General features: G+C 43.6%; 1 protein-coding gene across 1 annotated transcript in view; it reads right to left on the reverse strand.

The window, feature by feature from the left end:
- The window catches only part of ITPR2 (inositol 1,4,5-trisphosphate receptor type 2), a 1,380,003-nt gene that overhangs the window by 667,884 nt on the left and 694,539 nt on the right, over positions 1–17,580 (reverse strand). Inside the window, 1 exon segment of the mRNA XM_029597493.1 lies at positions 1,197–1,448. Coding sequence (XP_029453353.1) covers positions 1,197–1,448 — 252 coding nt within the window.

The raw sequence follows: 17,580 nt of genomic DNA on the forward strand, positions 1-17,580 counted from the left end.
TTTGGGTAGAGAAAGATATAAATTCCTATACTTAAACAAACAGCTCCTCACATGGAGTCGATGCAATAAGTCACGTGTAAAAACGTGCGTCCAAACTGGGCGACCATTTTTTTTTTTAACACGCACCCAATGCAGTATGTTAATGACGTGCCACGCTAAAAAGGACATGCTAGGAATTAACTGTGCATCCCTAGTGTGTCCTTAGCTTCAGTCGCCCAGGAGACATGGCTGTGTGCACAGCCACGGGTTAGGAAAACAAATGCATAATTTATGAGCATCCATTTTTCTAACCCGCACACAACCAGATGTTAAGAAAACGGATGCTGGTAAATTGAGCGTTTGTTTCCCTAAGTGGGCCGCCATCATGACTTTTTTTTTTCCATGTTGCTGCTTTCCGTGGTTCCTCCTGCTTAGTATCGCAACAATACTAAAAGTAGGAGGAACCAGAGAAAGCAGGATTTTTTTGTTTTTTAGTGAGCCCTTGACACACGGCAAGACTTAAAGCCAGCTCCGGGACTGGCGCTAAATTTGCCGTGTTAAAAAATGCATGTCAGGTGCATGGCAATTTTTTGCATCAGGGGTAATAGCTAATAGCCTCATCTATGTGGCATTTACATGTGATGAGCGCTATTAGATAAGCGTAAGCATAGATGCAAGTTTTGGATGGAATAATCCCCTTATTGCATTGGGTGTTAGCCTAGCGCATCAAAAACGCAAATCCAATCACTGGTTAAGCTGTGTGCTAGCCTGAGCGCACAATATTGCATTGGCCTGCATGCCTTTTACCCTTTCCCTCTTAATCTCATTCCTACCACTTTCCTCTGTATCTGTTCCAAGCAGTGCAGGCCTTCACTACCTTTGGTGGTAAACATTCCAGACTTTGTCATCTGCCTATTTGATTGTTACAAGGCCCATACTTAATGCAATGCCCAGCTCCCTTGCCATGACTTACCACCAAGTTCTGTAATAATCCACATAACATCCAAAACTAGTGAGGCTTCATCCAATACATCCAGCCACCCCTTGCTCAGTGATGCAAAATTATGTTAAAATAAAACCACCAGACTTTCAGGAGAAAAGCTACAATCTGAAACTATTTTCTCTGGAGAAAACTAACCCAAAATACAGAAATACAGAAATGCTCATACATGACAAATCAGCAAAGATTGAAGTGGCAGTATTATTATGAGATTTACCTCTGGTATGCAGTCATCATGGGTTACCACTCTCACTATGTCATCTAGTGGTAGCAGAGAATTGCACTTGATCTCTGTGTAAACATTCTTTCCTTCTGTACAGGCTGCCAGCAATTCTACCAGTGTGATGTGGTAGGCTAAGGGACTGCTTTCATCTGCTCGGTCTCGCTCTGAACACATCATTTGGAGGAGGATTGGAAATGATGCTCTGTCATTGTAAAATATCAACACATCTTCACCTCCATTTATCAGCTAAAATGATAACAGAATTATCTGTTTACATGTTGCCTTTTAGCTAAACATTACCTCCAAATACTTAACTATCCAATCACCTTTGAAGTAAATACATAGGTATCTATGAATGGTTTACACAGTGCAAAATGCAAAGGCAGTGAAAGTGTTTTGTTATCATTGCTACCTCACACTTGAAATTTACTAGATTTAGGGGGTAATTTTGTAACAGCCAGCAGTGGTATAAATCGGAAGGAGTTCAAGAAAGCACTGAAAACTTACTTATTTCAGGAAGCTTTTAAGGATATTGAGCCTTTTAGTCAGAGTAAGCAGTTCTAGGTGTATTTTAATTCTTGCCTTATAGTTTTAGGTGTATTTTATTTTTGCCTTATAATTAGTAGTTTGAGGTGAGTTGGTCTGGATATAACTTGTATTGCAGATCAGGGATATTGAATATTTTTTAAATTTGTTTTATTTCTGTTCTTTAAGTTTTTATAAAGTAACTGCCAAACATCTTATCCCATGTCACTTTAATTTTATGTTATTGATAATATTATTTATTGTATTTTTATTCTCTTTTTGTTGAAGTTTTTGATTTTTCTTTTATTGAGTCTTAGTTAATCTTACTTTATAATTTTTTTTTTAATTCTTTATTTATAGAATTTTCCTTTACATTAAACAGAATATTTATATCATTGATTTAAAGAAGCACATCTTCCAAGAAACATTAATATCAATATAAACATCATTTCTGTAAATCATTTTTTATAAAGAAATATATGCTCTCAGGAAACATTTAGGAGCACTAACAATTCAAAAAGAGAATGAAAAACATTTCTATCAAACATAATAAGAAAATGCAGTATTACTTTAATGATTCCTCAATGGTTTAGATGGTATTAACCTCACTTTTACAGTTATCTAAGAAAGACTTTAACTGCTTGGGATCATAAAAGATATACTTTTTATCCTTAAAGGTGAACATGCATTTACATGGGTATCTAATAGCAAGTTGTATCCCCAAAGGTTTAGCAACTTGTATCATGTCCACAAATTTTCTCCTTCTAATCTGGGTATCTCTTGTGACATCGGAGTAAATCCATACTTTTTGTCCTAAGTATGTTTTCCTACGGTTACGAAGGAAAGTTCTTAATATATGATCTCTATCTATCTCATGTACGAAAGAGACTACCAATGTCCCTCTAAAATCGATTTGTTCTTCAGAAGGTGTTTCCAGGAAAGCTGTTAATTCAGCATCTATATTAATATCAGATATACCAACTCCTTTCCTATCTTCTTTAAAAGGAGCATAGTAAATTTTTGAGAAGATAGGTACTTTCTCAGGAGTTATTAGAAGCACTTCTGTCAAATATTTCTTTAATTGCTCCTTAGGAGAAATTAATTTCATATATGGAAAGTTTAATATCCTCAAATTGAGGTAACACATCTTATTTTCAATTTTCTCATAATTCCTCCTCATTAATTCATCTGATTTAATTAAGCTCACCTGAACTTCCTTCACTGATGTTACTTGTTCCACTATCTCCTGTATCTTAACTTCATTATTCTTAACCAAGGAGTCTATACCATACATTTTATTCTGAGATACATTTATGACATCAGTTAATTTTGAAATAGATCTTTCCACAGTCATTAGAGCATTCCAGATTGAATCCAAGGTTATTACCTCGGGTTGTATTATTTTTTCAAGTGTGAGATCAGATACTATCCCTCCCCCTTGACAAACTTCAGAGATCACTTGGATCTCATTTGCCAGGTTCCCATCACCTCCTTCAGATGATACATTTTGCCCTATGGTAGTCTTTCCAAGTTCACATTCTGCGTGCATGTTTCCATCAACATTTAGTTGTTTCCCATGAACTGAACTTTTTAGACGTCCTTGGGCAGGGGGCGATGGCGTTTGAGGAGCTCCGGGGCTCAAAGAGATCTGATTGTCCAGAGGGGTTAGATTATGCTCCACTCCTATCCCCTCAGCGGACTGTGCACCCGGCGTTGATACTGCCGCTGGACTAAAGAACTCTTTTATCGATTGCTGCATCAGGGGATCCTGCGGTGTAGCAGAAGAATCCACTCGCAGGCACCCTTTTCGCTTAGTGTGCGGCATAACAATTGTTTATAATAACAAAAGGGCCTTACCGTCCAAGCTTCTTTCTGTATGTTCCTTCGAGCCTATGGAGGGTAGAGAGAATCCCCAAAACTAATAAGCAAGCCAATTTAGAAATAATTACTGCTTCGCTTCTCCAAACAGTTCCCATACAATTCGCAGGCAAGTCGCAGATAAGTCGCGCACCCCTTTGACGGCGCGCGGCTTAGACATCGCGCCGGCGGACGCTACGCGCCGCTGCAGCAGCGTTTAAATAGTAGCAGGAAAAGCGCAGCGTGATGACCTCAGAGGTATATAGGGATGCCGTTGGGGCCGGAGATCTCACCCCCGGTAATCATAGTCTTCACAATCTCTCCTCCCTCACAGTAACACCGCCGCAGCAGCATTTAAATAGTAGCAGGAAAAGCGCAGCGTGATGACCTCAGAGGTATGGAGGGATGCCGTTGGGGCCGGAAATCTCACCCCCGGTAATCAGAGTCTTCACAATCTCTCCTCCCTCACAGTAACACCGCCGCAGCAGCATTTAAATAGTAGCAGGAAAAGCGCAGCGTGATGACCTCAGAGGTATGGAGGGATGCCGTTGGGGCCGGAAATCTCACCCCCGGTAATCAGAGTCTTCACAATCTCTCCTCCCTCACAGTAACACCGCTGCAGCAGCGTTTAAATAGTAGCAGGAAAAGCACAGCGTGATGACCTCAGAGGTATGGAGGGATGCCGTTGGGGCCAGAAATCTCACCCCCGGTAATCAGAGTCTTCACAATCTCTCCTCCCTCCACTTTATAATTTTTAACTACACTGTAAACCGCTTTGGTCAGCATTGATTTCTGGTAAAACGGTATATAAAAATATTAAATAAATAAATAAATAAATAAATAAAATAAATTCCATGGGTATCTAACAGAGATTAGAACTGGTCCAAAGATTTTACACTCATTCTTAAAGTAAAATTATATGTGTGTTTTCACTTTGAAAGTTATCCTGGTAAAAAAAAACTACCCACATTCATTTACACCTACTAAATTGTGTGGGTAGTTTTCCCAAGAAAAACAATGCATATACTTTTGAAAATGCAAACCCCTCCCAACCCCATCTCCTAGGAACTCCTCTTGTCACTGTTGGTAAAAGTATGCTCATAAAGGCCTTACACATATACTTTTACTTGCATAAAGGAGAGGCAATTTTTAAAAAGCCTGTTTCTCATGGAAATGGCTTTAAAAATTACCCTTAGATACAAAGAAGTTTAGTGACTTGCCAAACATCAAAAAGCAGGAGCAAGTCCCATGGCCAGGATGCAGCACTTTCTGCAGTCACGCAAAAGATCTGGATTGAATTCCCAGCCCTGGTTTTTGTTCATTAGGCCAGGTGGGGCTGGCGAGGCCACAGAGGTAGCATTCATAGCACCTTGTGGGGGGAGGGGGAAGAAATCACAACCATTTTTTAACAGTGATGCCTACATTTAAGATTCAGATCCACACGTAATAGGTGTTGAGTCTGTGGACCCTTAGGCCGAGGCAAGATTGACACTAGATACAGGGAGGAGCTCTGCAAGTTCTCACCATTGGCAGTGAGGCCCAGGTGTAGCAGAGACTGGTGAGGAACTTTACCTATACCAGCCCACATTCCCCTCAGTTTGAGCCTTTGGGTGCCTGGGCCAGCAGGTCTTAACTGGAAATCTCTGCTGATGGCAGAAGAGAAGGTCTGTAGTAGCTAGGGTTGTACACACATGGCAGTCAAGCATTTCCAGGATCCAGGCAGTGGTCAGAGGAAGGCGGAAGTCAGGCGTATCCGAATTGCAGGCAGTGGTCAGAACCGGGAATCCGTCCGAAGGAGAAGAAAAAAGATGAATAGGCTGGAGCAGGCAGGCAAGAATTGGAAAAAGCAGGCAACACAGGATGAAACAGACTGAAATGAAGACAACAACGTGGACAAAGACTGAAGACAAGTTGGATGAAGACTGCATTGCTAAGAAGCAACACACACTAGTATGAGTAGCTGGACCTGTTGCTGAGGCCAGTTACTTCTGGTGAGCTGCCCTAATATAGAGCAGGACTGATGATGTCATCTCTAGGGCCCTCAAGGACTTTCCCGTTGCGGTCACTTTAAATCCCAAGCCTAGGCAGAGGTGCGGCACGTTCTGTCAACGGCATCCTGCTGGCGGTGTCTCAGTGCGATGGAGAGCGGCATCCTGCCGCTTGGCTTAGCTGGTGGTGTTTGATGCTTTGACAAGGGCCCGGCCAATGGAGGTGAGTGCAGCAATTTGCAGGAGCAGCCTGCAGATCGCCAAATGCAACAACAGAGTTCAAAAATAGCAATGGACTGTGGTCCCCAAACTGTTATATACGCCACTCAGGGATGGCCCCACGAGTGACTTAACTCACCCCAATGCTGCCAGCCAAAGATTTCTGCTCCCTCCGGCAGGGAAATGCCACTGCTCCTTTCTTCCTCCTAGGCACTCTCCAAGCTATAAGGGCCCCGCAGTGGGAATTCAGGCTCTCGGCACCTCCTGATGTCACACAGCTGGGTATTTTAACCCCGGCCATGCAACCAGGCTTTGCCTCAAGAGCAAGTCTTTCTCCCTGTAATTGTTTCAGCTTGCCGTGCTCCAGTCTTTTGTCTTTGCCTAGTTCTGCTCTAGCCTTGCTCCACGCCAGCCTATCTTCAGCTTCAGCCTCAGACTTGTGTCACATCTGTCTTCAGCTTTAGCCTCAGCCTTGCTCTACCTCCATCATCAGCTTCAGTCTGGTCCTTCAGCTTTGTCCGGTCTCTGGCCTTGTCTGGCTCTCTAGATTTGAACACAGTCACAGCCCTTTGGACTTTGTCATAGTTTGGCTCATGCCAAGACTCATTTGCCTGCTGTTGGTGCAGATCTTAGGGCCCTGACCTTGAGGTTGCATTAATTGCACCACGGCAAAAGGGGTTCCATGCTCACATCACATCATTATGTATTTATTTAGTAGATTATTTCATTCTCTTAAAATGAAAGGTGCTAATGTAATAAAGTGCACCGCGCGCCATAACCCCCTGATGCAATAAAGGGATCAATGTATCCAAAACGCATGTCCAAACAAAGGCATAACTAATAGCACTCATCACACGTAAATGCCATTTAGATGAGGCTATTAGCTATTACCCTGCTCCAGGGCAGTAATAAAGTCTTGCTGTGCATCAAGGGGTCTACTTTAAAACTAAATGTATTGCTTTTCTGTGGTTCCTCCTACCTAGTATCGTCACGATACTAAATAGGAGGAATCACAGAAAGCAGCATCTGAAAAACTAAAAATGGCTTGATAGAAAAAAAAAAAATTTCTGGGCACACAATATACATGCATAATATACACACTCCAGGCCGTGTATATTGTGCGTTTATATTGTTCCGGTAAATTTGCTGCCAGAGTATAAAACAGGTGCTTGTATTAAGCATCATTTTGACAATCCGCATACAGACACTTCTCCAGGGCGCCCAATGCCAAGGACGCGCAGATGTTCATTTGCAAACTGCATCACATGCTCAGGAGAGGTAAATGGGCACGAAGCCTTAACTAATGGAAACAATGAAATGCCTGTTTCCTGTCACTGTGAGCATTAAGGAAGATGTAATGTCTTTATAACAGATCAAACTTCTAAGCATGTAATAAAACCACCAAGCAAGGGTTTCCCTTGTATAGTGGGTGTTGGAGAATATTTTTACAAAGGGAAAGAAGTTGGTTAGTGAATAATTAATTTCATCAGTAGCATGGGATCTTCTTAGTGTTTGGGTAATTGCCAGGTTCTTGTGGCCTGGTTTTGGCCTCTGTTGGAAACAGGATGCTGGGCTTGACGGACCCTTGGTCTGATCCAGCATGGCAATTTCTTATGTTCTTAAGACCCTACTTCCAATACTATTGGCTATCGGAGGGGAGGGGGCTGTGCCAATTTGTGGGTGTCAGGGGAAAGAGGATAGGCTATCGGGGGGCAGGGGAGGAGGGCTGCTGTCACGCACTTACTATCAACTTTATTTTTCTTTTTGGGGAGTCAGGGCCGCTTTAACCGGTGGCCCAGGTTGAAATGCCATTGCGTTAAAGGGCCGCTGGCCATGGAGCCGCAATGTGTTTTCAGGGGAAATATAGTAAATGATGTTAGATAAAACCCAAAAGGCCCATCCAATCTGCTCATTTGTCTTTTTCTCTAGTTCTCTACCACTAAGTAGATGAGCACATTGTTGCCCATACTAAAAACAACACCAGTTGTTCCCTCCCCAATGCTTTTCACCCATCCTCTCAAGCCTGCACCTAACATTGCCCTCCATATCTTTCCCATGCATGTTTGAATTTTTTTACTGTACTGGTTCCCACCACCTCCACTGGCAGACTATTCCAGACTACGTTGGAATAGTCTGTAACCGAACCTTTGACGGCACCTGTTAGAATGTACTATTGTACACTTTTACCTACATTAAATATGTGCCTACATGTAAACCGTTGCGACAGTATTTAACTTAGCAACGGTATGGAAAAGTTTTTAAATAAATTTAAAAATAAATAAATAAATAAATAACTTTATCTTCTTTATGACCTTACAAAGATATGGCCTTCAGAACTGAATACAACCTCAATGTGGGGGCCTCACTAGTGAACCTATTACCTTCCTTCTTCCTGTTGATAATATTTTTACTTACACAGCTGAGCACACTGTTGTATAACATTGAATGGGTACCCTCAGAACATCCAAGATGATTCTTGACTTACATAAGAACATATTTGCCACACGCAGGCAGGCCCCCTACCTTCCTCTCAGCTGTTCCCTTCTTCTGCAGCGTGGCAGACCACCGCCGCCGCCGTCCTCTGCAGCCCAGAGGTCGCGTCCGTTTCCTGCCCTGCACGGCAGGGCTAAGCCCTTCTCACCATGGATGGGGCCGCTGCTGCCGCTCCTACTCTGCCGAAGCATCTTTTTCGCGGCTGGAGCCGTTCCCGGGGTCTTCAGATGGCAGGGAAGCCATCCCTGCCAGTGCCTGCCTTCCTTTCTTCCTTCTTCACGGCAGGGAGCCGCTCTCTCGGGCCCCTCCAAGTGGCGGAACGCCACCAGCATGTCAGCCTTCTTCCTCAGCTCTCCTTAGGCACGGGCATGCACCTTTGCTCGGCATTTAAAGGGCCAGTGGCGGGAAAAGCCCCACGGCCCTTGAAGATGACATCATCGACCTGATTTCCTTCAGCCCTATAAAAGGGGCCCTGTGCCAGTCCATCTTTGCCTTCACAAGGAGTTAGTTGCTCCTGGATGTTCCTGTCCTTTGCTCCAGGAGTCTTCTGTGATCCATCGCATCTTCAAGGTCCTGTGTTCCTTGTTCTTTGTTGGAGCTCCATGTCTCATCTAGCTGTCCGTGATCCAGTCCAGATGTCTGTCTTCGGTTCCTGATGTCCATGGTCAGTCTTGATGTCTGTCTTCCAGTTCCTGATGTTCTGTGATCCAGTTCTTGATGTTCCATGTTCCAGTCTTGATGTTCCTGACAACAGTAATCCAGTCCTGATGTTCCATGATCCAGCCTCGATATCCTGAACCCTTGGTTCCTCGTCACCACCCTTCTTGGCATGCCATGTCGTGGTCCACGACCAGCCCCACGGGCAGGCTGAGTAGGGCGCCTCGTGGCACAAGGCCTGCCTTCTCGCCAGCAGCACAAGCCTTCAGAGATTCATCCTTCCTTGAAGCCTAACCCTGTCTAGGTCCTCTCTCCTGAATCTTGCCCAGGCCCTCGGATCTCCTTGTGCCTGCTCCGTCCATGTTTTAGACTCTGCATGATCCTGTGCCGCTCCAGCATGGTCTGTGACTAGCCACAGGCGGCTGTGTAGGGCGCGCCCCGGTGCAGGCCTCTACAGTTTCTGGGACATGCTCCTCTCACTCGCTCCACTATCTCGTCTGGAGTCTGCCCCGCATCCAGCATGGTCCGCGACCAGCCCTGTGGGTGGGCTGTCTAGGGCACGCTGCATCCCAGCCTCATCCTAGTAATTGTTCCTGACTCCTCGTCTTCAGTGCCTTGATCCTGACTCCTCAATCCAAGTACCCACATCTTCACCTGAGTCTTTGTCCAAGTACCCACGTCTTTGCCCGAGTCTTCGTCCCAGTCTTCATGTCCTGCCCTCAGCCTCCATCTGGCCTCACGCACTCGTCGTTCCCAATCGGCGGGTCCGAAAGGGCTGTCGAGTGGCCAGAGGGCTACTCTCGTGACCAGCATTCCGTTGCTGGGTCTCACTGGTGCGTGCAGGTCCAGCGGAGGCCGGGTCCAGTCTTGTTCCTGCTCCGGATTCCATCATTTGTCTTCAGTCCAGTCTCGCTCCTGTCCAGCCCATGCTCGGGCATGCCTCGCCTGCCTCGGCACCTCTTCGGAGTTCTTCTGGGGTCGAGCCGTGGTCCAAGAACACACAATACCCTGGAATACCCTCCTAGCACTTCCTAACACAGGTCACAAGCACCTGGCAGGATCCCAAAAGATTGATAGATTCCATGCTGCATATCCCAGGGACATGTTTGACCCTTCTAATTGATATGTGGATAAATGTTCCCAAAGCATGGTTTTATACCTTCTTAGTACAGAAGTTAATTTTTCAAATCTTGAACCATACTTTCAGTCTTTTGAAGTCTCCTTTCATTTTTTTCACCTCTTCCACCCTATCTAGTCTGTAAAAGACTTCTGTAACATCTGCAAATGAGCATACTTTTCCTTCAGGTTCATCAGCAACATTGCTAATAAAGATGAGGAAAAGAACGAATCTTATTACTGAAACCGGGGGGTACCACATGGGTCATATGCGTTCACTAGAGTAGACTCCATTTATCACTATTATCTGTGTCCTGCCAATCAGTTTACAACTTTCTGCCCTATTCTCATATCGTGTCACTTGCTTACCATTTTTCTATGCAAAGCAGTGTCAAAAGCCTTACTGATGTCCAGATAGGCAACATATACACCACTTCCCTAATCCACCATTTTTGCCAACTCTTTGAATAACACAATCAAGTTTGCTTGATGAGATATTCCTTTTGTGAAACCACAATATAATCGCCTTGTTTCCAAGTGCTGCACTCCCTCTTAAATTTATTTATTTAAAAACTTTTCTATACCGTCGTTTAGTAATCTAGAGGGTGCCAATAAATTTTCCGGTTACGTTTCAATAATATACTCTATATGGAAAGTGGATTGGAATTTCCATTTGTATGATTAATAGGATAATCATATACATTTTATACTGTCCTTCTCTTTAATTAATACTTAATTATGATAAAAATAATAAAATAAGCAATTACGCTTTTAGGTGACTTTCTGCTATGTGTAGGTGTTCTTACTCATCGACCTCACTGTCAGGCCGATACAGTAAAGTGCGGCTGCAGTTACCCTGTTTCTAACCCGCTTTGGACGCACAATTTGGACGCGTAAGGCAAACCCCTGATTCAGTATCCGGTTTTACGCGTCCTTATCGCTTGCCGAAATGGACGCGTATCCGTCTCCGCCCGCCGCAAGTATATGATATGTTAATGATCGATTTAGCTATTCCCTCTGATACAGTAACGTGCGCCCAGATTATCGCCTTTTTAACCAGCTTATTTGCCACGTCTTTAACCTGCATATTTACTGCCTACCCTGACCCTGGCGTTAGTGTGGTGTTCAGTCAGCTTCCCGCTGCCTTGAGCGCCCAGCTGAAGCCCAGCAGCAGTTCTCTGAATCTGAATCCGTTCTGTCGCGCTGCAGTTTATGCCACTGCTCATTGGCTCCAGCCAAAGAGTCATGACTACTGGTTGAGTTGCCCGCAGCAAAGAAAAAAAAAGCACCACATGCCAGCAACAAAGAGGACTGCTAGAACTTAGCCGCCCAGTCCCAAACAAACCCAATCCACAGAAAAAAATGCTTCTTGCACAAGGGGAAAAAAAGTAACCCAACCTGGCACCCCGCGCTTAACTTCAGAGTACTTCGGTTCCGTAGGGTTTAGTTTCTGTACGGAAGGAACGGACACCGTTTCCAGGGGCTCCTCTGGCCTTCTCGTGGGTCTGGGCTCCTTGTCGCCGCTGACTTGCAGTGGGCACGAGCTCCTAACGCTGATAAGATGCTGCTGCGCTGGACCCGGCTGGCGCGCCACTTCCTGAGTGCAGCCTGCATTGCAGGTTAGAGGTTAACGATCATTTGTGCGATGGACCTTCCCGCTGCCTCGGACATCCGGCTTGGACGTCCAGCCGGGCGCTCAAGGCAGCGGGAAGGTCCATGAACGCACGCCGCGACCTGAGCACACGGCTGGACATCCAAGGTCGCGGTGTCTGTTCATGGACCCTCCCACTGCCTTGAGCGCCTGGCTGGACATCCAAGCCGCGACCTCGGATGTCCGGCTTGGACATCCAGCCGGGCGCTAAAGGCAGCGGGAAGGTCCATGAATGGATGCCGCGACCTGACCGGCTACGACAGCGGCAGCAAGCCCAGCAGCAACCGGACCAGCGGCATCAGCATGGGCTACGACCAGCGGCATGTCAGCCCCTGCTCCAGCTACTCGGATTCGCACTACGGGGCCCTGGGCAACCCTGAGGCTGATGGCGCTGGCCCACCATGGGCCAGTCCACGCTCCAGCCTGTGTGGCCAGTCGGCCACCTTGGGCAACTGCAGCAACTCCTGCGTGCTGGAGGAGCCCGTCCCGCCCGACTTCGGGGACGCGTGCCGGCACAAGTCGCCGCCCCGGCCAGAGCTGCCGCTGCCACCTGCCGTCCCCCATCCCGACCGAGGATCGGCCACGCTGCACAAGTTCCAGCAACCCTACCAGGTGACTCCGTGCAGGGAGAGCGGACCCAGCCAGGCGGAGAGGAGGTTGGAAGCCTTGACCCTGGAACTGGAGCTGCACATGAAGAAAGAGTATTTCGGTGAGTAACTAGTGTGTGGTACTTGTTTCAGTGTGGACAGACTTTCATGGGCCTTCCCCCTGCCTTGAGTGCCCGGCTGGACATCCAAGCTGCGACCTCGGACGTCCAGTTTGGATGTCCAGCCGGGCGCTCAAGGCAGCGTGGTCTGGTGGAAAGAACCATCCACTTACCTGGTGGAATGACATTTCAAATAACATTTGAAATGACAGGTACCAGCGCACCCTGGATACTGTATAGGTGCTGTATACCGCTGTATACAGTAAGATGGATTGCGCACGCCTACTGCTTCATTGACGTGCTTTGGACGCCACTTGGATTTGCGTCTGATTTGAATACTGAATCGAGCGGTATGTGAACCAAAATATGCGCGTGGCAAACGAGGGTGCGCCTGGCACTGCCGCACTCTTTCTTACTCGTCCTTACTGTATCGGCCCATGTGAAAGGCTTTTTTGAAGAGCCATGTTTTTAAGCTTTTTTTGAAGAGTTTTAAATCTTTCATTAATCTTATTTCGAGTGGCATTGTGTTCCATAATATTGGACCCGCTAGAGATAGTGCTCTCTCTCTCTAACTTTTGTCAGTTTTGCTGTTTTGACCGAGGGTATGGTTAGTAGAGCTTTATTGGCTGATCTTAGATTTCTTTGGGGGACATGCAATTGTAATGCAGTATTTAGCCAATCAGCATTTTTGTCATTGATTAGTTTATGAATTGTGCATAGCGTTTTAAATTGCACTCTTTGTTCTATTGGCAGCCATTGTAAATCGGCAAGTATTTGAGTGATATGATCCCTTCTGCTTTTTCCAGTAAGTATTCTGGCAGCCGAATTCTGTAGTATTTGTAGTGGTCTTAGTGTTGCATATGGTAAACCTAGTAAAAGTGTGTTACAATAGTCTGTGCTAGCAAATATTAGTGCTTGCAGAACTGTTCAAAAAGTGTGCTTGAGTTAATAAGGGTTTTAGTCTCCTAAGGACCATTAATTTGGCGTAGCCTTCTCTAACTTTCAGTGGGATGTGTTGCTTAAGGCTGAGTTCCATGTCGATTATTACTCCTAGGTTTCGAGCTTTCTCAGTTAGCTCCACTGTTTTGTCATTTTTAAGTCTGATGGGATTCTGAATTATTTCAATGTTTTTTCATTCAAGATGTATAAATTCTGTTTTTTCAATATTAATTACTAGTTCCATTTGGTTTAGGAACTAGGTATAGCATTGCAAAGTTCAGTGTCTTTTCAATTGTTTCTTCTACCAGTAGAATTAGCTGAATGTCGTCAGCATATATGTAATGTATGATACCCTGTCCTGCCAGTAGGTGGCAAAGGGACAGCATGTAAATGTTAAATAGAGTTGCCGAAAGTGCTGAACCCTGGGGGACCCCTGTCTGTAGTTCGATTTTGTCTCATATTGTGTTTTTTATCTGTACCTGAAACGATCTATTGTTAAGGTAGGATTTAAACCAATTGTTTTGTTTTGAAATCCTATTTCTTTTCAGTAGTATGCTATGGTTTACTGTGTCAAATGCTGCTGACAGGTCTAATAATATCATAATGTAGTGTTTTCTGCTGTCAAATCCGCGTAGTACATTATCTGTTAGAGAGATTAGTAATGTTTCGGTGCTATAGTGTTTTCTGAAGCCATGCTGCGAGGGTTAGAGTATGTTATTGTTGTCTAGGTGTTCAGCTAGTTGCTTTTGTACCGCTTTTTCAATTATTTTAGCAAGCATAGGTAAGTTTGAAACAGGTCTATAGTTACTTAAGACATTTGGGTCACTGTTTTTCTTTTTCAGTATTGGCTTTATTATTGCACTTTTAAGTGAGTCTGGCATCACTCCTTCGCTAAGTGATAGATTATTTTGGCTATTGTGTAGGAAGTTATATCAGCTATTTTTTTTTATATCCATGGTGGGAATGGTGTCAATTTTATGTGGGGCGGGATTCACATTTTTTAACATGGATTCCACTTCGATCTAGGATCCCTCGTCAAATGTGGGCCCATTGTGTCACGTCTCTTTTGTGCATCTTGATTTCCTGCTTTGTTAAGATCGGAATTAGTATCACTGTCATAGTTTTGCCCACTGCTGAAGTTAGAATTTTCTTTGTATTCGATTTTGTGTAGTGAGATTACATGCGCTCTCCCCCAGTCCCTTGGAAACATACCTATTGCCAAGGCTAAACTGAACGGAGTTTCAAGGTGTACATTAGGCATATTTTTGACTATTTTTTGTATTCTGGGTTATTTACCATCAGGCCTCATGTCCTTATCCACCCTTGAATACCTCCTCTTCTATAATTTAGTTTATAAGCATTTCACATTTATCAATGAATTCTCCTGCCTTGCCCATCTCCATCCTCTTCTGTAAATACTGAGCAAAAGGATTTCTACCTTTTGTCATTCCCCCTTATCGCAAATCCCACCTTCTCCCTATTATTTATTTAAAATATTTATATCCTGTCTATAGTGGCCCTGCCATGCTAGATGGATTACATAAACATATAAATATCATTTATAATGAAACATAACAAACCTACCAGATTTGGCCTAATGATAACATAACAAACAGTGTAAACATGACTGAACAAAGATCTCTAATAAAAGACTTCTGAAAATAGTAAGTTTTTTAACCTCTTCCACAAAAAAAAAAAAAAAGTCACTAGTTCAGCTGGCATTGAGGGACCCACCACTGAAAGACTGACGGCGCATTATTTGAAAACACACCTGCTTTAAATTTCCTATTCTCTTCAGTTTATTCACGCTCCCTTATATATCTAAAGAAGGTTTTATATCTCTAAGGCAATTTTGTCCTACCTTTGGCTATTACTCTTCTAACCACCTTTCCTGCTTCCATATGTTTTTCCTGACATTCTGCCTGTCATCATCTTTTATTGTTTTTAATTTTTTGAATGCTAACCTCTTTGCTCTTATAATTTCAGCAACCTCCAGATACCATTATCAATCTCTACCTCCTTTTCTCTTTACTAACTTGCTTTATACAGATATTTGTTGCCTTTAAAATATTCTCATTTAAGAACTTAAGACATTGCCATACTAGGTCAGACCAAGGGTCCATCAAGCCCAGCATCCTGTTTCCAACAGTGGCCAATCCAGGCTACAAGTACCTGACAAGTTCCCAAAAACTAAGTATATCCCACACTACTGATGCTAGTAATAGCAGTGGCTATTTTCTAAGTCAACTTGATTAATAGCAGATAATGGACTTCTAAGAACTTATCCAAACCTTTTTTAAACCCAGCTACACTAACTGCACTAACCATAATCACCTGGCAACAAATTCCAGAGTTTAATTGTGCGTTGAGTGAAAAGAATTTTCTCTGATTAGTTTTAAATGTGCTACTTGCTAACTTCATGGAGTGCCCTCTGGTGTCTGGTCCTTCTAATATCCGAAAGAGTAAATAACCAATTCACATTTACCCGTTCTAGACCTCTCATGATTTTAAAGACCTCTATCATATTTCCCCCCCCCCCCCCCCCCCCCCCCCCCCCTCAGCTGTCTCTTCTCCAAGCTAAACAGCCCTAACCACTTTAGTCTTTCCTCATAAGGAAGCAGTTCCATCCACTTTATCATTTTGGTCGCCCTTCTCTGTACATTCTCCATCGCAACTGTATCTTTCTTGAGATGTGACGATCAGAATTGTACACAGTATTCAAGGTGCAGTCTCACCATGGAGCGATACAGAAGCATTATGACATTTTTTGTTTTATTCACCATTCCCTTCCTAATAATTCCTAACATTCTAATGTTAGGAATACCTAATAATTCCTAACATTCAGTATACTGTAAATAATTATACCTCTGTCTGTTAAGTTACTATAGCTTTGTTTCTTCTTCCCCCAGTTGAACAGCCTTGTTTTTATTGTAACTGCAATGTCTCTCTTCACTTGTTCAAGGTTCAAAGTTATCACTCCCCCTGTTATTTTGTAAACCAGCATGACGTGATTGTAACATGAATGCCGGTAAAGAAAAACGCTAAATAAATAAATTCTGTTTGCATTTTTGACTGCCGCAGCACACTGAGCCTACGATTTCAAAGTATTATCCACTATGACGCCTAGATCTCTTTCCTGGGCAGTAGCTCCTAATATGCAATTTAACATCGTGTAACTACAGCAAGGGTTATTTTTCCCCTATATGCATCATCTTGCACTTATCCACATTAAATTTCATCTGCCAATTGGATGCCCAATTTTCCAGTCTCACAAGGTTCTTCCTGCAATTTATCACAATCCGCTTGTGATTTAACTACTCTGAATAATTTTGTATCATCTGCAAATTTGATTACCTCACTCGTCGTATTCCTTTCCAGATCATTTTTAAATATATTGCTTCAGTACTGGATTCCTAAAGTGCCTCTTCAATATTATCTCTCATCATCTTGAAGCTGGTTCTCCTTAAGTCTGAGGCTTTAGTCTTAGTATGGTTCAGTTGAGGTCAGAGTTTAATACTAAATCACAAGTATTGTGATCATTAGATCCTACATTTTCCCTAACCCTGAAGTCAGTGACGCAGTCTCCATCTGTCAGAGCAAAGTTCAAATGTGCTCTACTACTAATTGTCTGTGAAATGCTCCCTATATTGAAGCCATGATTTTTCCACTTCTAGTTGATGTTGAGAAGGGTCACTCACCAGTACACATCCAGTGATGAAAGTCTACATAATGCTCCCCATATATACAGAATATATCTTAGATTTTTTTCTAGGGCAACCTCCTTGCTCTCCTTTTATATCAATGGCTACTATTATATTTCCAATAAAAGAGCTACCCCTTGTCCTTTTCTCTACTATATTCCTTTTGAAGAGATTATAGTCTGGGATGGTTACATCCTAATCCTGGTTTTTATTACATCAAGATTCAATATTTGCAACCTGCAAACAAGATTTAGAGCATTTTACTCCTAGATGAAATTCTGCATCAAAAATGAAAACTTCTGTGTCATTCTTTAAAAATTCTTCACATTTTGTCAAATAACACAATATTAGCATAGTCATTCAGACGCATCTGGGATTTCCCGGCGTCTGAGAATTTCTAAATTAAAATCAGCGAGAATTGTGACAGTCAGCCTCCTCATCAGCAAAGAATATATTGAAAGCCCCTGAAAGTCATTATGAAACATGACATGTCAGGCTTGTTTGAATTGGACTTGTTGAAGGGGAA

The sequence above is a fragment of the Rhinatrema bivittatum genome, chromosome 4, assembly GCF_901001135.1.
Source record: "Rhinatrema bivittatum chromosome 4, aRhiBiv1.1, whole genome shotgun sequence".
NCBI classification, from domain to species: Eukaryota; Metazoa; Chordata; class Amphibia; order Gymnophiona; family Rhinatrematidae; genus Rhinatrema; species Rhinatrema bivittatum.